The following is a 27,009-nucleotide window of genomic DNA, read 5'->3' as shown; positions in this document are numbered from 1 at the left end:
GCGTGCTGCGGGTTGTGTTGGGATCCTCTGGGTTGTGTGTGCTCTAATGCAAGTGCTGATGATGTCCCTTCCCTTAAGAAGACCCCTTTCCCCCAGCCAAGCTCCCCTCCCCTCCACGGTTTTCCTCTGACTTCATCCCATTTTAACAAATGTTATCCCTTGCTTGACCCTAAACAATTGCTTTCTCCCCTTCCAGATGATTACATCCTCCAAGTATTTTTCCAGCACTGTTATCATGACTGAACCTCAGCCAGGCTTCAGGTTAACTCTTTGCTGCTCCGTCCGTCTCTGCAACCTGTTTGATGGTTTGTGCTCTCTTAGATGAGCAGGTAAACACAGACCCCTGCAACTTGGGATGCGGGAGAAATAAACTCAGTTTGCCATGAAAATCTGGCAGTTAGAGCTGACAGAAAAATTAACCACCAAACTCTCTCTCCGAAAGCAAGTAATAAAACTGTTAGTCTTAACCTTAATCCCTGTCCACTGAAAGGCTAAGCCAGGCTTTCTGATACAGTGGTACCTCAGGTTACATATGCTTCAGGTTACAGACTCCGCTAACCCAGAAATAGTGCTTCAGGTTAAGAACTTTGCTTCAGGATGAGAACAGAAATTGTGCTGCGGCGGCATGGTGGCAGCAGGAGGCCCCATTAGCTAAAGTGGTGCTTCAGGTTAAGAACAGTTTCAGGTTAAGAACGGACCTCCGGAACGAATTAAGTACTTAACCCGAGGTACCACTGTATTTTCATTCCAATCCCATGCTAAATATACCGATCCCATGACAAAGGCTTGGAGTGGTAATATCTAGGGGGGAAACATGTTTATTGCTACATCCCAAGCTTTGATTTATACAGCCAGGGTATCACATCCCATTTGCCACTTGAGGTGGAACAGGAAGTGCCTCCCTGCCCTGCTGTTGCCACCACCATCCGCTCTGCTACCACTGCCAGGAGGTGCTAATTTGAGGGAAGATCACACCAGTTTTGGGTGAGATGGTGCCACTGCTTCTCTTGCCTCTGGAGGAGGCAATGGGGTAGGTGGGGTGTCTGCAGGAGTGCTGCCTGGGGGACTTCTGCCACCTGAGGCAGCCTCCTCCTCCTGCCTAATGGCTCTGCCAGCTGCATACAGCTGATTTAGGGTCAATAGCTGATTGAGGTTGCTTGTGGTCAGGGCCGGATTTAGGTTTGATGAGGCCCTAAGTTACTGAAGGTAACGGGGCCCTTTATTTGTCCAGCTGTCCTTTGTCAGCAACAAATTGTCACTGTTTTTTGTGTGTTGGATATATGCTATATGGTAATTTATGGACCTAATAGGTATCTAAAGCCATTTGCACATAACAAATAGGAGCCTACACAACAAAAAACACTGTTGCTGTATGTAGGTTTTATTTGTTTTTTATCTTATATTTTGGAAATGTACATCCACTTGTTGTTTTTCCTTTAAATTTTTTGGGGCCCCCAAGAGAGTGGGACCTTAAGCTATAGCTTGTTTAGCCTATACATAAATCCAGCACTGCTTGTGGTTGTTCCTTCTTAGGGAAGAGCTGGGCGGTAGAGGCTGCCCTGATCTCAGAGGTGGACGGGAAAGAATGCTTCAGGAGAGCAAGACAGATGGAACCACTGCTAGCTTCATCTGTAACTTGAAGAACTTGCTTTTCCTTCCTCCCTCTCATTACTTTCCCCTTGTGTGTCATATCTCTCTTGAATTGTGAGCCTGAGGGCAGGGGCTTTCTTAGTATTGATATTATTTGTTTGGTCTTGAGAGACTTTTTGGCTACAGGGGTGGTGTGCAATTGCTCATTAATAAGAATAAAAATGCAAAACTCATGCAAATTTGCAAAGCAGCCAATCTCTGGTGACCCTCTGGGTGTGGATGAGCACTTAACAGGAATGGACATTTTGCCTCAAATGCCCAAACTGAGAGATGTTGAGGCTGGTGTCTCCTTTTTACTGTGGCAGAAAGGCATCTTTAGGATCCTGCTTTGTATTGTGATTCTTTGTTTGAATCTGTCCCAGCGAGGGCAGAAGGAAAGTGGGATTGGAAGTGGCTTTGGATAGAAAGGAGGGCTCAGGAAATGGACCTGTTTCCACATTCACAGAGGCTCCTCTTTGGCTGTTGGGGGCATTTTAGGCTTTTGGTGCCTCAGTCCCAGCTGCCTTCTTTCTGTTCTCCATGCATGCAAATAGCTTGGTTGGCAGAGCATGGGTTTACATCAGTCAGGGTCAAGGGTTCGAGCCCCACATTGTGCAAAGTATTTCTGTATTGCAGGGTGTTGGACTAGATAACCCTCATAGTCCCTTCCAACTCTACATTTCTACGATTCAGATACCTTCTGTGTGCATTTGTAAGGACACAATTCAGCAGAGATCTCTACCAGCCTTTTTAGTGGCTAGCTGCTTGACTTCTCCTTTTGCATGAGTGAGGTGAAACAAACCAAGCATCTTCAGTTAACCATAGTTTCCCATTTTCTCCAAACCAGGAAAGATTGTGACATCTGAATTGCACCACTGACGGTTGGTTTCTAAACAGTGAAATACTTATGCACTAGGAGGTAATAGTATGCACGACAAAAGGACAAAACGCTTTGCTTTCTTTAAAAAATACAATTGACCTTCTTTGGATGACCTTGGCTATCATTTTATTGGGCAGTATAAAATGTCACTGGAATGGATGCTCTGAAATCCCACTGTAGTTTCTCTGGTGTTGCAATTTAAGTCTTGAATATCTCCTTGAACAGGCCTTTTAAACTTTACTGCCAACCATTTCTCCCCCTCACTCCCTGATACCTGAAATTATACCCCTGGATGGAGAGGCACCTTCAGGGATACTGTAACCATGGACAAATGACTGAAGGGGGAGTATTTGGCATCCAGAAAGGAAATCCCTTCCTGCTATTAAAGGTTCCTAGTCTTGATGGCTGTTTGCTGCCAGCCAGGATTAGAGGCAGGCAGCATGCCTATGAATTCCAGAGAGGGCTGTGATTCTCCTGCCTTTTGCTAGGCAAAAAGGATACTGTAGATATTCTGATAGTGCAACTAAAATGATCAAGGGGTGGAGTGCAGGGCTTTGAACTTTTTAGCTGAGAGGAAAAAGTGAGCAAGAGGTGACATGACCGAAGTTTCTAAAATTATGTATGACATGGAGAAAGTGGAGAGAAAAGTTGTTCTCCCTCTAGAGACCCTGGGAACGTGCAATGAAGTTGAATGTTGGAAGATTTGGGGCAGATAAAAGAAGGCACTTCTTCACATAGTGCGTAGTTAAACTATGGAACTTGCTCTCATGGGAGGGGAGGCAGTGATGGGCACCACCCTTCCTCACCATGTCTTTGATTCAAACGGATTTCTGTCTGCACTCTCACTGAGCGCAGGCTCCATTTTTGGTAATCGGCTGTGTATTTTGAAACATAGTAGTGTTTTGACTTGGGTACATCAGAGCCAACTTCTAGGGGCCGAGGTCCCTTCACACCCCCAATAAAATATTGGGTCCCTCCAAACTTGATGGGCATTGCCATTCAAATGGTGAGTGTGTGCCGCATCTTGTGATCAATTACGCAGGATGGTGCTTACCTGCCCCTTCCCCCCATGTTTTGTTCAAGTTGGCACCCTTGCTTGCATAGTTTTGCTGCTGCCTTTGCTGTCATCCAGTGCAAGACTGTTAAATAAGTGGATGCTATACTTAATGGGCTGTTGCCTGGTTTTTTTTTTTGTTAAGAAGCAAACCAAGAGGAAGCCAGCTAACCTTCATTAGGTGGAATTGCTCAAAAAAGAAAAGGCTTCGCAACCTTGTTCCAAAGCTTCAATTTTCGTTGCCAAGGATGGGGTTTTAATACAGTAGATGCTCGGACTGCGAACATGATCCATGCGGGATGCACATTCACAACCCGTGTCTGTGCATGTGTGGGTTGCGATTCAGCGCTTCTGCGCATGCACAAAGCGTAATTTAGCGCTTCTGCGCATGCGCGACCGCTGAAACCCGGAAGTAACCCGTTCTGGTACTTCCAGGTGTCAGCGGTCTGCAACCCAAAAAAAGCAACCTGAAGTGGCTGTAACCCGAGGTATGATTGTACTCTGCCTAACTCACACGTGTAGGAGACTGGAGAGATAAATTGCATTTAGTATGTCCTCTCCTAGCCATCAATAACCCATCCCACAGACACATCAGAAGCTCCTGTATACCAGGTCAGACCATTGGCCCATCTAGCTTGTCTGCAGTGTAGACACTTGACTGGTGCTCTCTATACTGGCTGGCAGTGTCTCTCTAGACTTTCAGACCCTACCTGGAGATGCCGGGATTGAACCTGGGACCTTTTGCAAGCAAAACTGTTCCTCTGCTGCTGAGCTCCTCGACAGGCCACATTCCAGTCTCAAGACAGAATGCAAGAGAAGGCAGCAGACATTCAAATGAGGCCCTGCTAGGTGCTTAGGCAGGTTTCAGGTTGCGCCAGGGGCTGCCTGAATGTCTTGTGCTGAGGTCTTCCCCATCATTTGATACCTTTGATCCTTTCAGACTAGAAGCGCATGTGATCTTCTGCATGCAAAACGTGTTCTCTGCCACAGAGCTATGCCCTTGTTGCAGCCAGGGAGGAACTGGCTGGAAGCCACACCTCCTTTTCTGCGCTGTTCAGTCAATGCATTTTCTCTCTTTCCCTCTCAATCTCTGCACAGCCCACCCACCCCCTCCCCATTCTTGGGATCTCTCCACTCCAGATTCGGGTAGCCTGGCAGCTGCCTTGCACATCTGCCACAGGCCGGAGCTTCAAAGAGACTTTGTGTGGCCTGGCAATTCCCTCTTCCCGCCTCCCGGCTTGGCACTGCCCAGCAACTCTGACAAACCTTTGTGTCTTTCTCTCTCTCTCTTTTGCCTCGCAGAGCCTGGATGGAGACCAAGCCATTCTCCAGCGGATCAGGAAATATGTGAAAGCTATTCATGCTTCTGGGCTCAGTAAGTTAATGCTCTCTGCGTGCTGGTGTGGCTGCCAAGGGGTGTGGAAGAGTGGGGGGACACCTTGGGGGGAACGAGTATGTGCTGCCAGGTGTTTGCAAAGTGCAATCTGACCCTCCTGTACAGTGTGAGCAGTGTCATTTGAATAACCCAGTCGAGAGAGAAAAGGAACTTTACCGGGCAAACTGAACAAAAGCAGTGCATAACTTGAGGAGAAATAATCAGTGTTGTGTTTTTTTTGGTCTTTTAGAACAGGCCTCCTTCAAAGCAGAAAGATATTCAGCAGTGCATACTGAGGAAAGGCTCCCTCAGAACTCCCGCAGCCAATCAGGGCACAAGGATTACGCCATTCTGATTGGGTGCTAGGCAAACACTTCCACTACCACTCCCCTCTTGATTGGCTGTCTTAACTGTCATTAGAATGAACCCTTAGGCTACTAACCGAATGATCCCTACTGTTGTACTTCAAACAATCAGGGAACTTGGGAAGCTGCCCTACACAGTTAGACCATTGGTCCATCTCACTCGGTATTGTTCATGCTAATAGACAGTGGCTTTTTACAGAGTTTAAATGCTGGACTATTTCCCAGATCCTGCTTCTCCAGCTTCTTGGTTTTCTGATTTCAGCTCTGCCACCAAGTTGTTGCAGCCCTTCTTTTCTTCTGGATTTTGGAGAAACCCCCTTTAACCTCTTTCTTAGCATTTCACCCTGGTCTAGTTCACAGTCCGTCACCTGCAAAGTCTGGTGACCCTACAAGATGACTCTCTTTGGTGGGATATATGAATTGGGATCTGGATTTGCCCTCTCCCAGCTGCCCCATTACCAGACTGACCTTTTGCTTTCCCCACAGAAGCTGTGCTGTTTGTAAACATTCTGTGACAGCCTCCTTCGCAGCTAAACATATTGGGAGATTTTATGAGGTTGCGCTGGCAGCAGGAATGCAATTTGCCTTGGTGCAAGGTTTAGCTGATGTCAGCCTTGTGCAATCCGCTTTCAAAATATATAAATTGCAACACAAGACTTCTGGATTAGGATCTCCTGAAGCGAAGGCATAACAAAATCTGCACTGAGCATTCTTGCCCTAGAACAGCACAAGTGAAGGATTCAGAACCATCTGCCCTCCAGTTGCTAGACTACAACTCCCATCCTTCCCAAGCTGGCTGGGGCTGATGGGAGTTGTTGTTCAACAACATCTGGAGGGCAGCAGGTTGGTGAAGGGGGCCCCTAGCCCATCTGACTGGGTTGCCCCAGCCACTCTGAGAGGCTCTCAACAAAATGCTTAAAACACCAAAACCTCAAACATTAAAAACCTCCCTAAACAGGGCTGCCTTCAGATGTCTTCTAAAGGTCAGATAGTTGTTTATTTCCTTCCCATCTGCCTGGTTCCCTCTGCCTGGTTCCCTGAAGTACAACTTTACTTCTTGCAGTGAGGGAACCAGCAGAAGACTGTTGGAGCTAGATCTCAGTGTCCCGGCAGAAGGATGCGGGTGGAGAAGCTCCTTCAGGAATACTGGCCCAAAGCTATTTAGGGCTTTAAGGATCAGCACCAGCACTTTGAATTGTGCTTGGAAACGTAGTGGGAGCCAATGTAGATCCTTTAGGACTGGTGTTATATGGTCCTAGCAGCTGCTCCCAGTCATCAGTCTAGCTGCTGCATTCTGGATTAGTTGTAGTTTCCGAATCACCTTCAAAGGTAGCCCACAGTCTCTGTATATGCCACACATGCACCTCAGATTCATTCAAGAGGCCTAAAGGATGGTGTTGGAGGCAATTCAGGTTTCTCTCGCTGCTAATATTCTTGGACCCAAGAGCTCACGGACCACAGTGTTGGGCCATGCCCTTTACTGGTGTAAGCAGACTGGACGTGCTCAGGGCTGTTGCTTGCCTGAGGCCTCATTCTAAATAAAGCTCGCTGGATAATCTTGGGCCGGTCACAGTCCCTCATCCTGATTTGTTGTGAAGGTAAAATGGGGAGGAGTATGCCACCTTGAGCTACTTCAAGGAAAGGGGTGATATACAATGAAACCTCTACTTATGGACGTAATCAGTTCTGGAGGTTTATCCGTAAGTCGATCCGGGTCGCTGGTAGAAGTGCCATTGTGTACAGGCGCATTCGGCGGCAGCACGCTTCTGCACATGTGCAGACAGCGGCAGCGTGCTTCTGCCTGTGCGCAAACGGCAGAAGCCGCTTCTGCACGTGCATGAGTCGTGGCAAACCCGGTATTTACTTATGGGTTTGCCGCGGTCGCAACTTGGATTGGGCCCAAGTAGAGGCAGTCATAGAGGTTCTTCTGTAAATGCAATGCAATGAAAGGAAGGAAGGAAGGAAGTCAATAAATAAATAAATAAATAAATAAATAAATAAACAATCTGCAGTGTGGGTGTCAGATGTTGCTGGAGATGCAGTGGAAGAGGCTCAAGTATGCACCACACAGCCCTCTCCTCACACCCAGCACCACTGCCACAAAATTGCTTTGCACCATTCAGCACATGCCTGCATAATGCCTGCCAGTTGGTGTTCCTGCTGGGCTATTAATGGGTGCTGGTTATGATGGATATACATTACCTCCAGGATCAGAGGCAGCATGCCTCTAACTATTCGTTGTTGGGGAACTTGAGCTCTCTTGCCCTCATGCCCTGCTTGTTGGCTTCCCAGAGGTGTCTGCTTTGCCACGGTGAGAAACAAGACGACGAGCCAGGACAAATTCATACTATACATTTAAAACACACTGGCAGCACTTTAAATAGTCGTTGCTTCCCCCACCCCCCAGTGAATTCTGGGAACTGTGGTTTGTTTAAGGGTGCTGAGACTTATTTTCCAAACTGAATTACATTTCCCAGAGTTGCCTAGCAAAAGAGATTGATGGTTAAACTACTCTGTGATGGCAGCTCTCAGCTCCCTTAACAAACGACAGCAGAAGCCACGACTGCTTAAAGCGGTATCATAGCGCTTTAAATGTATGGTGTGAATGTGGTTCAGTATAAAGCTCTTGTCTGATCCTGCAGGGCTGTCTCCATGTTCAAATTCCACACACTGCTTTGCTTCTTTCCTGACTTCTGTGGGTATCTGGATCCAGCAGAAACCTTCCTTTCTCCTGATTTTTGTGTCTTCTTCCTTAGCGCATGTGGAGAACGAGGAGCAGTACAGCGAAACTCTGGAGAACTTTGGCAACAACCATCTTTCTCAGAACAATCATGAGCTTTCCACGGGATTCTTGAATCTGGCTGTCTTCACCAGGGAAGTGACGGCACTTTTCAAAAACCTGGTAAGGGTTTTTTAGGTCTGCTTTTCTTTTCCGTCAAAGATCTCCACTACATTCTTCTTCTCAATCCAAATGTGCACACCACCTATTTAGAGGGAGGGGATATTCAACCAGACAAAGGCACTTTTAATATGGGACCTGCTTCTTTAAAAGAAATGAATATGCCAAAATTCCTTAACCTCTACAACTCCCATAAGCCCCAGTCCAGTGCTTACTGTTGCTAACTAGGGCCACATTTGCAGCATACATCTAAAGCACCATGGTGGGAGAAAACCATGACTTTTTAAAGTGGTACCACACTGCTTTAAATGTACAGTGTGGATGTGGCTAGAGTCTTTTCTGCAGCCCCTTTAAAAAGATCTTTATTATTCTGACAATTCGACATTGGAGGCTTACAGTCCTCTTTCTCATGCGCATCTGATGAGGTGGATTCAGGCCTGCAAAAACTTAGGCCGTAATTAATGCAATTACGTTCTTCAAGACTTTAAGGGAATCTGTTTCAGCCGAAGCAACAGAGATAACTCCCTCTCTGGAAGGTGATGCAATTGTGAATGTGCCGGCCTTGTTTGGGGCAATAGGTTCCTATATTTCAACCACTGCATTTCCGTAAGGCGTGTTTTCCGTACTGCTGTGTTTCCAGCTATGTGTCCTGTGTTGATGCTGGGGCCCATTATCACAAAGCGGGCTGCTGCTACGAGGTGGTCTGTTTGAGGGAAGGATTTTTATGAATATGGTGGGAACTCTTGAAAGAACTAGGAGTGAGTGAATCTGTCAATTTCTGTTTCAGTTGTTTATTTTTACAATCTCCAGTTCGGTTTTCCATTTCCACATCAGTTTGCGTATGTGTGTGTGTGTGTGTGTGTGTGTCTCCTCATGAAAATTCATCAACATCTTAGTGAGAATTCATTGTACAAAATACACATTTTTATACAGTGGTACCTCAGGTTACAGACGCTTCAGGTTACAGGCTCCGCTAACCCAGAAATAGTACCTCAGGTTAAAAATTTTGCTTCAGGATGAGAACAGAAATCGCGCAGCAGCAGTGGGAGGCCCCATTAGATAAAGTGGTACCTCAGGTTAAGAACAGTTTCAGGTTAAGAATGGACTTCCAGAACGAATTAAGTTCTTAACCAGAGGTACCACTGTATGCAGTTTTGCCCAACATACACAAGTTTTGCAAAGCTATTTCCCCTAAGGAAAGCATTTTATTCCATTATTTTCACTAACGTAGATATTTATAGGTGTGTGCTTACCCTAGTATATGCATTTTTGTACATATCACCAGGTTGGTGATACTCGAAGTAGTACGACTTTTGGAGGGTAGCTGTGTTCTGGTGTGCAAATTGTTCTAAAAGTTTGCCTTCAAATGCAAACTCAACTCTTTTCTCACCTGTCCCTAAAAAGGACCATTAGTGTTTGTATTTGTACTGGTTGGGCAGAGAGAGAAGGAACATGGGCTGCATCTGTGTGACTTTGCTTCTTGTTGCCACTAATGGTGGTCTCTTCCTGGCCCCTCCCTCAGCTTCCCCCTTTAACGTAAATCGGAAACCTCTGGGCAGCGGCTATGTTGTTTATGGCTGGGGACTGGAGGAACTGTGCTGTGGGTTCTGTGTGCTAGAGCAGGCTCTGGCTGGGTATGGTTGGTTTAAACAGAAGCCCCGTGTCTCATATTACAGCCCCCTTGCAAATGTGGAAGGAAAGAAAGAAAAAAATAAAGACGTGGAAGGAAAGAAAGGGGAAAAAAACCTGGCCCTAGCGGAAGAGCAAATAATAATAATAATAATAATAATAATAATAATAATAATAATAATAATAATTTATTTATATCCCACCCTCCCCAGCCGAAGCTGGGCTCAGAGCGGCTAACAACAATAAAAGTAACACAGCATTCTAAAATCAATTCATGAAAACAATGCTTGGGTATGTGCCACTTTAGACTGGTGTAGCTAATATGATGCCCTCCAGATGTTGCTGGAAAACAGCCCCCTAACCTTCCAGCTACTAACCTTGATGGTTGTGGTCTGCTTCCATTGTTGGAGGCAGTAATGCTTCCGAATGCCCGTTGTTGGAAATCACAGGAGGGGGAAAGTGCTGCTGTGCTCAAGTCCTGCTTGCAGGCTTCCCATAGGCAATCTGGTTGACCACCTTGAGAGAAGAAGAAGAAGAGTTTGGATTTGATATCCCACTTTATCACTACCCTAAGGAGTCTCAAAGCGGCTTACATTCTCCTTTCCCTTCCTCCCCCACAACAAACATTCTGTGGGGTGAGTGAGGCTGAGAGACTTCAGAGAAGTGTGACTAGCCCAAGGTCACCCAGCAGCTGCATGTGGAGGAGAGGGGAATCAAACCCAGTTCACCAGATTACGAGTCTACCGCTCTTAACCACTACCGCCACACTGGCATGATCCAGCAGGCTCTTAGGGTATGTTATTATTTTTCACTATGCTGGCCGGAGTTGATGGGACTCCAGCAATGCTTAAAGGGACCATGTTGTCTACCTAGGGCTGAACCTGTGTCCTGCTTTAGAGAGGACAGCCCTGTAGGTTTGAAGAAGTGTCCAGTCCCAAGCTTGTGTCACAGTGTTAACTCTTTATTGTCAAAAGGACACTTAAAAGTTATGAAAAGGCACGTCCATCAATCCTACTCCTCTCAGCTACCCCTAGGTGTGCACCTGGTATGCATGTGACCCCTAGGTGTGCACCTGGTGATGCATGTGACCTGCATGTGACCTTTGCTCCTCCTGTTTCAGTCTTCTTCTGGTCCTGGGAAACAGTGGAGCAGAAGAGGTGGGATCAGGAGGAGGAGGAGGAGGAGGTGGAGGTGGAGGTGTGGAAGCCCTTGAGTCTACATCAGCTTGACCAATCTCTCCTTCCTCCTGCTCTTGTTCTTCATTCTCCAGTCCTGCACTTCTGACTGTTGTCTCCCAGCTGTTACAGACTCCCCCAGTTCCCTTCTTCCAAGACAGTCTCCAGCCTCCGCTTCTCCTAGTGCCCACTCCACAATAGCCAGCCAGCACTCTTCAGTATCCAGCCAGTCCCTGACGTCTTGGTTTAAATATCAAGAGCTCTTAAGAAGAGGAGAGCAGGAGGGGCCTTGAAGTCACCCTTCTGCAGTTAGATCCTGGACAGCAGACTTGAGCTGCTGTGCTGGACAGCACACGGGTCATATGCTCAAAGTCTTATGGTGTGATGGATTGTATTTCTAGTTAGATTATAGTAGTTATTTCTAAACTGGCACACCTAGGCCTGTAGCACATGGACAGAGCATCTCCTTTACATGCAGAAGGTCCCGGGTTCAATCCCTGGCCTCTCCAGCTCAGGACATCTGGCCTGGTTTCCTGTTATCTCCATGACCAACCAGATATATCTGTATGAAACACGCAAGCAGGAACTGAGTTCAACAGAGCCTCTCCACTCTTGCAGTTTCCTGCAGTGGTATTCAGAAGCGTTTCTGCCTGTGACTGTGGAGGTAGAACTGGGAATGTCCCCTGTCTGAAACCCTGAAGAGGTGCTACCATCCACTGTAGGCTTTGTATTGAGTCAGTGTTTCTCAAACTTGGGTCCCCATCTGTTGTTGGACTGCAACTCCCACCATCGCTAGCTAGCAGAAGAAGAGAAGAGTTTGGATTTGATATCCTGCTTTATCACTACCCTAAGGAGTCTCAAAGCGGCTAACATTCTCCTTTCCCTTCCTCCCCCACAACAAACACTCTGTGAGGTGAGTGGGGCTGAGAGACTTCAAAGAAGTGTGACTAGCCCAAGGTCACCCATCAGCTGCATGTGGAGGAGCGGGGAATCGAACCCAGTTCACCAGATTACGAGACTACCGCTCTTGACCACTACACCACACTGGCTCTCCAGCAGGACCAGTGGTCAGGGATGATGGGAGTTGTAGCCCAACAACAGCTGGGACCCAAGTTTGAGAAACACTGATAGAAGGACCCAACAGTCTGTCTAGGTATAAGGCAACTTCCTGTGTTCCCATCCATATACATATTCAAATTTTGTTGTTGCATAAGTGGCCATCCTATGACTACTCCTGCCTTAGGCAGACCCAGCATGCTGATGCAAAACAGTGATGTCACAGGAGTGGCTGTTGCCTTCTGTTCTTTGAACAGGACTGGTCCTACCATGAAGCAGAATTGAGGCAGCCAGAAATGCTGGTTGTCAGGGAGTGGCAGCAAGGTCCTGGAGGTTACAGAGCCTGCCCTGCACTCCCTAACCTAGCTGCCCACCCTTGGGGGCAGGGGAGGAGGATGCCTCACCAGGAATACTGTTCTGCAAGGTTCACTGAAACAAGCTGAGCATCCGATGGCCCAGGAAGGGCCGTAGCTCAGTGGTGGAGCATCTGTATTTGCATGCAGTATAAGGCCGATTCCTATGCTCTTCAGAGCTGCGCTGTGGTTTCTTCAGCTGTGCTTGTAGCACATCTGTACTTGATCACAATCTACAGCCGTGGTTCCATTTTGCTTATTCTGAGTCAGCATGTCAGTGGGTGGCACTGACTTGGTTTCATGTGTAGGTTCTTCAGCACAGCCACATAAAACTCGCAGGGTGGGTTTTCTTTATTTTCTTCTCTCCTCCTTTTCCCTCCCAAGAGAGGTTGGTCCGAGACTTAGAATCATAGAATTTTAGAGTTGGAAAGGGACTCCAAAGGTCATCCATACCAACCCCCTGCAATGCAGGAACCTCAGCTAAAGCATCCATGACAGAGGGCCATCCAACCTCTGCTAAAAAAACCTCCAAGGAAGGACTTCTCATGGGAGTCTGTTCCACTGCTGAACACCTCTTACTGTCAGAAATGTTTTCTGAATACTTAGTCAGAATCTCATTTCCTGCAACTTGAAGCCATTGGTTCAAGTCCTATTCTCCAGAGCAGGTGAAAACAAGCTTGCTCCCTCCTCCGTGTGACAGCCCTTAAGATATATGAAGATGGCTATCAGAGCTCCTCTCAGTCTCCTCTTTTCCAGGGGCAAAACATACCCAGCTCCTTCAACCGCTTCTCATAAGGCTTAGTTTCCAGACCCTTGATCATCTTGGTTAACCACCTCTGCACACATTCCAGCTTATCAATATTCTACTTAAATTGTGGTGCCCAGAATTGGACATAGTATTCCAAATGTGGTCTGGCTAAGGCAGAATAGAATGGTCTGGACACTATACTTCTGTTGATGCAGCCTAGAATAGCATTAGCTTGTTTTTGATTTTGCTGCTGCATCTCACTGTTGACTCATGTTAACCAAGACCCCTAGATCATTTTCACATGTACTGCTAGTAAACCAGGTGTCCCCCATCCTATATCTGTGCACCTGGTTCTTCCTGCCTAAGTGCAGAACCTTATGTTTGTCCCTATTGAAGTTCATTTTGTTAACTTGCACCCAGTTCTCCAATCTGTCAAGGTCATTTTGAATTCTGATTCTGTCTTCTGCCGCCTTAGTTACCATACTCTTCCAGTCTGGTGTCATCTGCAAATGTGCTGAGTATTCCCTCAATTACTTCATCCAAGTCATAAAGACGTTGAACAACAATGGGCCCAGGACAGAACCCTGCGGCACCCCACTCGTCACTTTTTTCCAGGATGACGAGGAACCATTAATGAGTACTCTTTGGGTTCGGTCAGTCACCCAGCTACAAATCCACCTAACAGTTACCTCGTTCAAACCACATTTTACCACCTTCCTTGCAAGAATATCATGGGGGACTTTGTCAAAAGCCTTACTGAAATCAAGATACAGTCATACCTCGGGTTGAAGTAGCTTTGGGATAAGTATTTTCGGGTTGCGCTCTGCGACGACCTGGAAGTAACGGAGCGCGTTACTTCCAGGTTTCGCTGCTCGCGCATGCGCAGACTGTCAAAATGACGTCACGCGCATGCACAGAAGCGGCGAATTGTGAGCCGCGCGGATGTGGACTGCATTCGCTTCTGTATGTGAACGGGGGTCCAGAACGGATCCCGTCATCCAGAGGTACCACTGTACATTATGTCCACAGCATTTCCCTGATCAACCAAGTTTGTAATTTCATCAAAAATGGAAATCAGATTGGTCTGGCATGACTTATTTTTGAGAAACCCATGCTGGGTCTTAGTAATCACAGCATCCTTTTCTAAATACTCACAGACTGACTTTTGGGATGCTTGGGAGGTAGCCCTGTAGGCTGTCAGGTCTCCAACTGAACCAGGTTTGTTTCTTTTGCCTCTGGTTATGTTACGGTTTGGGCCATGCGATTCTCTCACCTGACCCGCCCCCCCCCTTCCGCTTTCCAGCTGAGGGTTGTGGCTTTTGCATGGCGGGGAGAAAGGGCTGACTTGCCTGTGGGTTTTGTGGCAGTGGAGGAGTAGATGTGGCTTGTGGGCAGACCAGACATTTTTGTGCCTTGCAGCCATCTGAGGCTGCCCTGAAGTCTCCTGCACAGGAAGAGGCTTCTCTTGCCATGAGACAATTGGAGGAGGTTTAACATCTCCAGTCTCTCCCCCCCCCCCCTTTGCCACTGTTTCCATATCTGCATGCCATCCCAAATCTGGCCTGCTTGAGGGGTGGGGGAAGACGAGCAGGAAACAATATTTATCTTAGTTGGAGTGAGGCTTGCATAGCCCAATAAATAAGAGTCCCTTTCTGGACCTGCCTCTGCAGATAGCAGTAGTGGGGAACCCCAGACACAAACCCCACCTGGCAGTGAGAAAAAATCTGGGGGGGGGGGTGGCACAGAAGGGGCAAAGCATATTTCTAGTTAAGCATGCTGTGTCCCACATGCTAAGATCTCTGAAAAGAAAAAGTGTCAATGACAGGTTTCCAGCAATGCAGGGGGAAATGGGGGTGTAAGCTCCTTGGTTTTGGGGGGGCCCTCACCCCCTGCCCTATCTTGTGCCACACATGTTCCCCAGCCACACCCCATCTGCCCAAGCTGTGCCCCCCACCAGCCGTGATTCACACCCTGCTGGAGTGCATTTGCTTGACTGGAATAACAGAACCATAGCATTTTAGGCTTGGAATGGGGGACCCCAAAGGCCATTTAGTCCAACCCCCTGCACTGCAGGAATCTTTTACCCCACAAGGGAATTTGCCCTTGGACTCTGATAATGCCTTTTGCTTGCATGGATGGAGGACAGAGAGGCGTGCAGGAACTAGCCTAGCGTATAAAAGTATTTTTTTTAGATTCGTTTCTCTGCCTGCTTTTGCTTCTGGCCCCAACCATCACTATCATGTGGCCTCTTGGTGTTAAGTTGTGGGTGAACATATCAGACGACGCAGCGATTCTTCAAACAGCTCTTGTTTATTCACAGGCCAGAACAGAACTGAACTGAAGGGTTCAGCCAGCCTGCTTATATAGAGCTCCACTACAATGCAACTGTAACCACTTTCTGTAACTATCCAATCACTGAACATCACTTTCAATCCCTTATTTGCATATGTGGATCTGAATGAAAACTATCTACAGTATCCCCCTGCTGGCCCAGGGTGAGAACTTCAGTACATAACATTGGGAGATGTGACCCACAGGCTGTAAAATGTTCCTACCTCTGGCACATTTGCTGCATGCTTTGGAGGGAATAGTGGGACTGTGCACCTTCTCTGATGTCACTGTGCCCTGCAGGCCCCAACTCCTGTTAGCAGTGAGGGCTAAAAGGGATCTGCATGTTGGACCACACTCTGTGACAGAGATGGGGAGCCGTGGCCTTCTGGATATTGTTAGACTCCCATCATGCTTTGCCAGTGGCCGTGCTGGCTGGGGCTGATGGGGATTGGAGTCCCAGTGACACCTGGAGGGCTGCAGGTTCTCCAGCCCTGCTGTATGCCAGTTGGAACTTCAGAGCCAGTGTAGCATACCAGTTAGAGTGTTGGACTAGGACCTGGGAGGCCAGGGTTCGAATCCCCGCTCAGCCATGGGGCTCTCTGGGTGACCTTGGGCCAGTCACTATCCCTCAGCCTAGCCTCCCTCACAGGGTTGTTGTGGGGAGAAGAGTTATGTACACCACCTTGAGAAAAAAGTGCTATATAAGTGTAACAAGTCAATAAAGGGCGCATCCGTTCCACATCAGATGATATGCCTGCATGTGTGTAGCTCTGCATATAGGGCATTCACTGAGAGAGACTGTGTTGGGGGGGGGGTGTACTTAGCTCTCCCCGCAATGTTTGGTGTTGGCGTGAGGGGGCTTGCACATACTGATGTACGCTTGTAGAACTTCTGCACATGAAGGGAGTGGCATGGAGCCATTTGACACACATGCACCTTGAAGTGCACAGGGCCCCTGCGCATGACTGCCAGCTGTGGGTGGGTGAGGCCAGTGTACAGAAATGGGGCTATATACAGCATGCCACCCACCCACCCCCTCACCCATTTCTTTTAAGACTTGAAGGACTTTGTGAACTTAAACTGGGATCCTTCATTCACTGAGCGCAGCTTAAGAATCCAACACAGGAGTCTGGGTTTTTCTTCCAAATACAGTTCTTGGAATTCCTTGGCGGAAGTTGGGAGGTATTCTTACCAGAACTGATCTAAAAACCCATATATAGCAACAACAACAAAAAAGGCTCTGTGTGTGTGTGGTGTGTGTTTAAAAATAATGGCATGAGCGTCATTAAACTTTTGCATCAGCTTTTGACTGAGATTTGGTTCCTACGTCTGTGTTAGAAGCTGAAATAAAAATGCATCGCAAATGAATGCCAACCTGGGTAAAAGGCTTGCCTAGCTGAACACTAACGGCTGCCTATGTTTTTATTTGTGGCTCTTCCAGGTGCAGAATCTGAACAATATCGTCTCCTTTCCTCTGGACAGCTTGCTGAAAGGGCAACTTAAAGATAGCCGGCTGGTAGGTGTCCTTTAAAAAGCGTGTATGCATGGTGTGTGTTCAAGGGTGTAGTTGGGGAAGATGTGTCCAAATAGAGGTGCCTGGAGCCCAAGGTTTGATGTCCCAACACATCGCTTGTTCTGTTGTGCCAGTGTCTTGTCAAACACACTGAAGAATGGAAATCTCACATAAAAAGCACCTGCAAAATGTGTGCAGTTTAAATGTGGAGTTTTCTGGCATTCTTAAGAAAAAGGAAATGTTCAAAACAGACCTATGATGTAGTGCCTGTGTAATTAAACGAATCGGGATGCAATTTACTGATTTATTATATTGCATTTATACCCCTCTCTTATTTACAAAAGATCCTAGGGTGGCTAACACTTCTGTGATTAAAAAAGAAAAATACAAAAATGAAATAGACTTATTTAAAACATTTAAAAAACTGTTTAAAAAGATCTATAACCAAGAAACCACAAACATCTAAGACAAATTTAAGAGCAGATATAACCAAAGTTTTCAGCAGGTGTCTAAAACTGTGCAGTGATTGCCCTTGCCCAATATTAGCAGGCAGGGAGTTCCAAAGTATAGGTTGTTGCCACGCTAAAGGAATGGCTCCTTTCAAACACAGAATGAACATGGCATGACACTTGCAGAAGTGCAGGATTGCAAGAAGTGCAATCTGCAGAAGATTCTGCAGACTGGAGGAATTGAGTCAGCACGTATGGGGTAAGGCGATCCCTTAAGTAATCTGGTCTCAAGCCGTTAAGTGCTTTATACCAGTAGTAACACCTTGAACTCAACCCAATAGCAAATTGGAAGCCAGTGCAGATTTTTGAGCACAGGTGTGCAATATGCTGACTCTCGCTTGTGCCAGCAATCATGCTGCAGCATTTTGTACAAGGGAAGCCCCACTTGGGGTGCATTGCAGTAGTGCTGCCTTGAAGTAGTGCGCTTAGCAAGTAGACATTATGTTATGCAGAAAACCCAAGGCATGCTGCTTTTTTATTTTTTAGGAGAAGACTGTATCAGAAAATGTTTCTATGATGTAATGAAAGAGTGGTAATAAATTTAGCATATTCAGCTAAACCTCATTATAGTATATCATTAGGGTACAGTGGAATTGCACACGTATGCATATTTTATTGGGAGCATTCGCCAACTGAGCTGGACGGGACTTTCTTCTGTGTAACCATGCAGAGGAGCCAGCTGCCGGTGCCCACAGTAGCTGTGGAGAGCCTAGATCTCCTGAATTCATATTTAAATTCCATTTACATTGCTCCATACTTATACAATATATTTCTCAGGATATTAGCACAATATTTTGTAATCTGGATCGGTGCCAGGAAAGTGTCACTTTCTCACTTTCCATTTCTCGGTAGTGACAGGCGAGAGGAGGAGGATGAGGAAGTGAAATGTCCCAGTGATGCCCACAGCACCCACTCAAATAATGTGGACATCAGTAATTGCAAGGAAGTGAGCAGGCAGGCAGAGGAGGGATGGCTCCATCTCCCTCTCTTCCTTTCTTCAACCCCATTCTGGGATTTTACCAGCCTTTGGGCATAGATCCAAGAGCACCAGAAACTTGCTGTTTTTCGTTTTCTTTTGATGAAAGCTTATTTTAGCAGTTTGCTGATTGCACCCTTGCAAGGCACCCTTGCCCAGGTCACAGAACCATGGTTCTTTGTGGTTTGGGCCATGGAACACAGGAAGCTGCCTTGTTATTTAGACATTTAGTCGTGTCTGACTCTTCGTGACCCCATGGACCAGAGCACGCCAGGCACTCCTGTCTTCCACTGCCTCCCGCAGTTTGGTCAGACTCATGCTGGTAGCTTCGAGAACACTGTCCAACCATCTCATCCTCTGTCCTCCCCTTCTTCTTGTGCCTTCCATCTTTCCCAACATCAGGGTCTTTTCCAGGGAGTCTTCTCTTCTCATGAGGTGGCCAAAGTATTGGAGCCTCAGCTTCAGGATCTGTCCTTCCAGGGAGCACTCAGGGCTGATTTCCTTAAGAATGGATAGGTTTGATCTTCTTGCAGTCCATGGGACTTTCAAGAGTCTCCTCCAGCACCATAATTCAAAAGCACCAATTCTTCGGCGATCAGTCTTCTTTATGGTCCAGCTCTCACTTCCATACACCACTACTGGGAAAACAATAGCTTTTACTATACGGACCTTTGTTGGCAAGGTGATGTCTCTACTTTTTAAGATGCTGTCTAGGTTTGTCATTGCTTTTCTCCCAAGAAGCAGGCGTCTTTTAATTTCGTGACTGCTGTCACCATCTGCAGTGATCGTGGAGCCCAAGAAAGTAAAACCTCTCACTGCCTCCATTTCTTCCCCTTCTATTTGCCAGGAGGTGATGGGACCAGTGGCCATGATCTTCGTTTTTTTTATGTTGAGCTTTAGACCATATATTGCACTCTTCCCTTTCACCCTCATTAAGAGGTTCTTTAATTCCTCCTCACTCATGAAGCTGCCTTATACATGGTCAAACCATCTGCATTGCCATTGTCTACAGTGGCTGGCAGTGGCTCTCCAGGGTTTTAGATGGGGGCACTCCTGGCCCTACCAGGAGATTCCGGGAGCTGAACATGGGACTTTCAGCATGCAAAGTACCATATATCGGTCACATGCTAGAACTTTTGAGTGGCAAATCCTGCTATGTCTGTCCTTCCCTTCTTAAGCCTTATTTCCTGGTGTATTCTCCCCAGATACCTGGTCCAGAGGAAACTGGCAAGACTGGAAAGTCAGCTTTGTGCTACACATTTCTGTGTAGTAGACTGTGCCACATTTTTTATTGGGGGAGAAATGTTGTGTTTGGTTTTTACAACCCCTCCCTCTTAACAGCTCAGCACAGTTTGTTGCTACTGACTACATAATCGCATGTGCACTGTTCCAGAGTATTTTTCATTCTCTCTTTTTTTTAATAATTTTTTATTAGTTTTCCAACACAAATTAAAAACAAAACAACACACAAACATAAACAAACAAAAACATATAAACATGTATAATTTCAAAACCTCTTTTTCATAAACCTTGCTTCTCGGACTTCCCCTTACCTCCCCTTTTCTGCATCCCTGTTTTAAAATTTCTTCAACAACTCTTCATACCAATTAATTAATTACTTATTTTCTTTTTAAGCTTCTTCTCATACTTAATCAATTACAGCTGTAATTCTATATTTTCCTTTCCCTTGACATTTTAGCACTCATCAATTTTACAACAATTTTTAAGGTATACTTTAAATTTCTTCCAATCTTCTTCCACCGTCTCTTTTTCTTGGTCACGGAATCTGTGAGTATTTTTCATTCTCATGTATATTATATCTATTCGAAAAAAGATTGGTTAAGGAAGAAATTGTATATCTTTCTACTCACGAGTGTTGAACTCATTGGCTGATGAAGAATTCAACAAAACAGTAGTTATTCGGAAACACTGTTCAGCAGAGTTCAGAGCTGGACATCAGAATCGGACATTTGCTGATTATACAAGAAGAAGAAGAAGAAGAAGAGGAGAAGAGTTTGGATTTGATATCCCGCTTTATCACTACCCGAAGGAGTCTCAAAGTGGCTAACATTTGCCTTTCCCTTCCTCCCCCACAACAAACATTCTGTGAGGTGAGTGAGGCTGAGAGACTTCAGAGAAGTGTGACTAGCCCAAGGTCACCCAGCAGCTGCATGTGGAGGAGCGGAGGCACGAACCTGGTTCCCCAGATTACGAGTCTACTGCTCTTAACCACAACACCACACTGGCTTGTTCTCCGCTGGGTGAAGTCTGGCACCATGATTCATTTAAGGACTTTCAGAGACTTCAGTTTGTTAGTTTTGATATTTTGAATTAGTCCATAAAGTTTTTCACATTGTAATTGTTTCTGTCCATCATGTTGCTTTTGATATTACTGACTAATGCTTGTAGCATAGTGGCACTTTTGTGGGTCTGCCTGCCAGTGCAGCTCATAGGGTGGTAGTAATGCTCTGTGCATGTCAGGGGTGAGATCCTGCCCCCCTCTGAAATACAATTTGCTCATGCATGCAAGGGGAAGCTCCTCCCACCAGAATCTAGCTTTCTTTTCCTCTCCCTCCCCACTGTCCCAAATCTATACCACTGTGGTGGTGTGTTAGACTCTTGACATGAAAGACCTGGGTTTAAATCTCCACTCAGCCATAAAGCTCACCGGGTAGCCAGTCACTGCCTCTACCTCGCAGGGTTGCTGTGGAGATTATACAAGGGGAAGAACCATGTATGCCACCTTGAGCTCCCTTTCCCTTCCCATCACACCCTGGGATCCAGTTCAGCAGCCTTTTCCTTTGACACCCGGGCTCAGAGCAGAGTGACGTCATCAAGTCCTGGTCTGTGGTGCAACCCTGAAGGCGTGGGGTGTTTGTCGAAATAGCAAGCCAGAGGCTGCAACTGCAGATACGCCATAAATCTCCTTGACTCCTGCCTTTTCCCTTCCCCTGCACAGGGAACCCTTGAGCTTTCCCCTCTTCTCCTTCCCTATTGAGGTAGGCTAGCTACTTCACACCACTTTCACACCATACATTGGAAGCCCTTTGATACCACTTTATAAATGGTCACTGCTTGCCCCCAAAGAATTCTGGGAGCTGTAGTTTCTCAAGGGGGCAGGGAGTTGTTAGGGAAAACCCCTTTCCTCCTTCTAGAGTTGCAATTCCCAGAGTGGTTTAACCACCAATCCCTCTTCACAGGGAACTCTGGGAACTGGAGCGACCCTCTGGATTGGTTGTGAGTAAGAAAGCGGGAAGTTGGGTGCTGACTGAAGGTGGACTGAAGTTGGTGGGCGGTTCTCCACTTGCCCTAATGGTCCAGCCTCAAACTTGCTTTTACTTTCCTCTTTTGCATGACTGGTGCTGTGTTGGCAAGGATCTCCACTTGAAAAATTGAGCCTGACTATGTATGTATGTATGAACAAACAAACAAACACCCAGGCTGTTTTCTGCACAGTTGCCAAGTAAGAAACCAGCTTGGTTCCGAGCAATGAATGCAAAAGGCACTAGCGTTAGGGAATGATGCTTAGGCACTTGAGGCATTAAAAAAATAAACAAACCCAGACTTTTGTTTTACTAAGCTCTTACAAGAATCCCTTAGCACTCTCCCCACATCCACTCCCCATAGCAGAATTCTGGCTCCAGGCCTGCTGAACAGATGCCCTTTCTGTCCCATGGCCAACTGGCCCTACGGTCCAGAAATCAACTGAAGTGCAGAGAAGCGAAGACTTGGATTTTTCAGCCTCTGGCCTGGGGGATGCTTCTGTTGAGACGGCTTAACAGCTAACAACTTCTCCTTGCTGTAATCAATATGTTCTGCTTTCTTGCCATTGGCAGGAGGAAAGGTTTTGGTGGTTCGGTAGGGGGTGGCTGCACCGTCTTCCCATTTCTCCCCCCCCCACTCCACCTTGGGGACTCCCCTGCTAACTCTGCCCCCCTCTTGCTTGGCAGGATTCCAAGAAGCAGATTGAAAAGGCCTGGAAGGATTATGAGACCAAAGTGTAAGTAACCCCTGCTGCCTCTGGCTCATTTCCCCATCTCCTCTCAAACAGAGGTGTTTTGTTGTGGGTTCAGCGGCATGGGAGGTGGCAGAGCTGGCGTCAGCCAATGAGACGGCTACTTATTTATTTGTGCCGCTGTGCTTTCCAGTACCATTCTGGTGGCTGTGCTAGAACCTGTAGCTTGCCAGCAGAAGGTCCCCAGGTTCAATTTGTGGTGTTCTCCAGGAGGGACTGGGAAACGCTCTTTTCTGATATCTTGAATAGCTGCTATTTGTCAGCGTAGATGAGAGGTGGACCTGTGGACCCTTCACATGCTATTGAACCATAATACCCATCCCCATTAACCATTGTCCTTGCTGGCTAGGGCTGGTGGGACTGTTTGGGGACACTAGGTTGGGCAAGACAGTTCTAGGTCCTCTGAAGCCTCCAGATCCGACTTGGGGAGGAGGATGAGATCTGCAAGGGGCTGATGGGAGTTGTAGTCTAGCAACATCTGGAAAGCTGGTTTCTCCATCCTTGCATGGGTAATACTGAGCTAAATGGACCAGTAGTTTGACTCTTAAGTTTCCTAGCTCTGATCTCCATTATATTTCTGTGGGATCTCCCCCCCCATAAAAACAACAGAAAAGTGTTTAGTTGTTGCATTGGTCCCAGAGGTAATGAAATGGGCCACAGCAGTTGCATACCATGGGTGAATTTTAAAAAACACCCCTACTTAACACGTGACAATTTTCTTCTGCCATGTAGCTGGCTTGCTTGCAGCCTGTATGAATACAACTGTGGTAGGATCACCACTTACGTACCACCAAGGTAAAAAGGATAGAAGACACATGCCTGTGTAGAATTGCATGCTCTAATTTGTATGTATGGGTGCCAATTTAGAAATAATTACTATTATGTAATTAGACATATAATATATAGTGCAGACTGCCATAACAGGAAAGGCTGTGAGTTGTGTTAGAACATAAGAGGCGGTCTGCTGGATCAGGCCAAAGACCCATCTAGTTCAGCATCTTGCTCTCACAGTGGCCAAACTGGATGTGCCAATGGAAAGCCCACAAGCAGGGCATTGGGTGCAACAGTGCTCTCCCCAGTTGTATTCTCCCCAGCATCTGGCATTCGGAGGCAGGCTGGCTCCTAGTACATCTAGGATGGTGGCTGTCGCAGGCTCATACACAGTCGCCATCATCTCTAAACCATGGGTGTGGTTGGGATGGGGAACCTGTGTCCATCCAGATGTTGTTGGACTCCAACTCCCATCAGCACTCCAGACAGAGCACAGCCAGTGATCAAGGCTGATGGGAGTTGTAGCTGTTGCATTATCTTTGGCATTCCTCATTCTCCTAGAGCAAAGATGGAAAAGGAGAAGGAGCGAGCCAAGATATCTGGAGTCATTCAGGCCGAACCATCGGCTGCAGAAATCACTGAGGACCTGCAGAAGGAGCGCCGCACTTTCCAGCTTCAGATGTGTGAGGTAGGAACTCCCTGAAAAGGATGGTGTTTATTCCTCCTAGGATTGGATGCCTGACCCTGACAGCAAAGCCTTGGCTGGGCCCTGTGTGGGCATAACTGCATAGGTGCTTGGGGTTAACTGGTCCTCAGCAGCTACTTAGGCCCTTTGGCTCAAACCTAAAAACTCTGGGAGACTTACTTGATACTTTCTGGGCTGTTCATTTGACCCGGGAGTAGAAAACTTTTTCTTTTCCAGAGGACACCTTCTCTTGGGGGTAATCTGTTGGGGCCTGGATGCTGTTGGTGTATTGTTATTATTAAATTGCTATTTGTTGCACTTACTAGTCGCGTTCTAAAATGAGAAGAAACTCAAAGCCACAACAAAAAAGGAGCACATAGATTAAAACCAACGTAAAACTGAAACAAAGTAAAAGCTAAAAACACAATCATATTTATAGAAAAGGCACTGGAGGAGGCCACAGATATCAAAACCCCTGCAAATTAAAGGCCAAACGCCTGGCAGGGGAGAAACCAAAGTTTTTGCCTGGCTCCTAAAAATAGATAGTGATGGCACCAGGTATGCCTTCCAGGGGGAGAGTGTTCCATAAGCAGGGAGCCACCACTGAGAAGGCCAGTTCTTGTGTTGGTTCATGTGGGGAGAGGTAGTACTTGAGTATACAGAACGTGCAGAGAGACCAATATAGCTACTGTTCTGGAAAGCAAATGAGAGCAACTCCTTTCTGACTTTAGTATGCCTCCTAAACACACAATGCACGCATGTACACATGCCTACAAGTTTGTTCCTGGGAGCCTGAGGAAGTACCTTCTTTTTCCCAAATCATGCAACCAGGAAAAAGGAAAGAAAGTTATTAAATGGGGGGGGGGGGAGAGATGTTAAAACTGGTGGGGAATCCATTTGGCCTGGTGGGACACATCCTTATCTCCCATCCCCTTCCACAGGGCCAACTCTAAGAGGTGGGCATGGCCATTTCAGACATCATGATGGTGTCAGGTGAGTGATAGGTGGGTGGTCCCTTCCACTTCTCAAAATTGACACACAGCGTGGGGGGGGGGAAAGGTCAGCTTTGCCACCACATTCCCTGAAGGGTGGGGGACATGCTGGCGTAGTAGCACCGGGCACAATTGAAACCAACCCCCCTTCCCTTCAGCTGACGTGACCCAGTGATGCAAGCTGTGGTTTGGAGATAATGGCCTCATGGGCCAAGATGGGTGCCTTGGTGGGCCAGGATTGGTCCACAGACCAGACACTCTCTGCCCCTGCTTTGAAAAGCCAGGACAAATAAGGAAGAAATTAACAGGATGGAAGGAACACTGATAGGATGGAATGGGAATACTCAACATGATGCCCTCCAGATGTTGTTGAAGAGCATATTCCCCCATCCCTCAGCATTGGCCATGTTGGCTGAGGTTGTTGGGAGTTGGAGTCCAACAACATCTGGAGAGAACCACATTGGCTACGCCTGTGATGGAGAAATGGGGCAACTTCAGGAGGCATCAGGGCTTAGAACGTCTCCTCGGCTGGAGGCCCAAACCTTTCCCTGTTGCATTTTTCTGGAAAGGATGCTTGGAAGAGGCCTAACTTTCACCAAAGGCCAGGGTAGGACTGGGGGAGACACAATAAAGCTAATGATAACCCCTCCCATGTAGGAAGGAATCCAAGCAGCTGGAAATGTTTTCTAATCGCTACACATCTCCCCTCCCCACCCCCCGCCTGTTGCAGCCCTGCTGTTCTCCCAACCAGTCATACAGCGCTGGATTGTCCCAAAGGTGTATTAAACACTTGGTGATTGGACGGTGGAATCCACAAATTTATGGAAACCACATACCTCTGGCAGCCTCTCCGCAGCATTGCTCGGCTGTCTCCGGAGAACATTTTTTCCATTGCATTCTGAAAGATTCTCTCTGGCTCCATGGAACTTGTTGCATATGCTTAAAGCCACCTGAGCCCTGGACCTGCCAAAGAATGACTTCGACTTGGCAAAAGGAGCTTGTCTTCCTTGCATGTTGCAATACGTAAGGGAGCCTTGCCTAGCAATACGGTGCTAGTTAGTTCTGTACATTTCCTGGTTGTTTGCGAGGCCCGCAGCTGTGGACGCGTCAAGACTTGTTTGTGTCTGTTACCAACAGCTGTCGTGTGTGACTTGCATTTGTCAGAGCAATATGTGCAGATATCGTGAAAAGGTGAGTTCATAGGGGCATCCAGACTTATCGGTAGTTGTGCTTCTAGCAGACCCACTGAAATCGGTGGGGCAGAATGGATATAACCAGGTAGATGTGGAAGCAGATCATAGCCTTTGTGACTAGTAGCCATCAGCAGCCCTCTCTTCCATGCATTTGTCTAATCCTCTTTTAAAGCCATCTTTGGTTGATGGCTTGGTCATTGCCTCCTGCAGGAGCAAGTTCCATAACTATGCGCTGCAGCCTTAGTCCCTGACACCATGAGAGACCAGGCACAACCCCCTTCTGTCTACTACAGCAGGAGGTAAGAACACATCTGCTTTTCTGGGTAGCCAAGTTGTAAGGGACACATTTCCCTTACTGCTGAAACAGCCCTCTCCAGCTTTTCAGAGCTGGAGGAGAAATCAGGGGCTCCAACTGCCAACTCCAACTTTCTGCTTGGAATTGGGGATAATTCCCTGTGCCTTCTTCTAAGCCAGGATGTGACACCCTTGGCTCTAGGTCCACATGTGGCTGGGATTCCCCCAGCTGTGCTCTGTACTCTCACCTAGTGCTTTTGCTGAATATGTATCCTTGGTGAGGCCTCTTGCTTCCTTGCTTGCTTAGATGGAGGCTGAGTTAAGTGTGTGTGTGTGTGTGTGTGTGTGTGTGTGTGTGTGTGTGTAAAGCCCTGGCGTTTGCACAGCTTCTGTACAAAGGTGAGAGTCCGATATGTTGCTTTGCCCACTGTTCCCCTCGGGTCCATGGTGGCAAGTGACCACTGAGTTTGGTGGGGCAGATGGTAGGGCGGCCAACAGGAAGTGGAAACTGAGCCAATGACGAGCAGGGCCAACTAATTCTAGTGATGTTCCCATCCTGCCTGCTGA

General features: G+C 47.0%; 1 protein-coding gene across 3 annotated transcripts in view; it reads left to right on the top strand.

Annotated features, from left to right (window-relative positions):
• Positions 1 to 27,009, top strand: part of ASAP3 (ArfGAP with SH3 domain, ankyrin repeat and PH domain 3) — a 72,881-nt gene that overhangs the window by 15,407 nt on the left and 30,465 nt on the right. For 2 of the 3 annotated variants that reach the window (XM_083750704.1, XM_083750705.1), the window contains exons 2-6: positions 4,866 to 4,938; positions 8,060 to 8,205; positions 16,936 to 17,010; positions 22,443 to 22,492; positions 23,840 to 23,966. In XM_083750704.1, the coding sequence (XP_083606830.1) occupies positions 4,866 to 4,938; positions 8,060 to 8,205; positions 16,936 to 17,010; positions 22,443 to 22,492; positions 23,840 to 23,966 (471 nt within the window). Of the gene's footprint in view, positions 1 to 201; positions 330 to 4,865; positions 4,939 to 8,059; positions 8,206 to 16,935; positions 17,011 to 22,442; positions 22,493 to 23,839; positions 23,967 to 27,009 lie in introns of those variants that run through there. The other variant, XM_083750706.1, reaches the window with a different exon arrangement.

The sequence above is a fragment of the Podarcis gaigeae genome (assembly GCF_964106915.1).
Source record: "Podarcis gaigeae genome assembly, chromosome: 8".
Classification (NCBI taxonomy): domain Eukaryota; kingdom Metazoa; phylum Chordata; class Lepidosauria; order Squamata; family Lacertidae; genus Podarcis; species Podarcis gaigeae.
The sequence above is the reverse complement of the archived record's forward strand: the minus strand, read 5'-3'. Positions and strand labels throughout refer to the sequence as shown.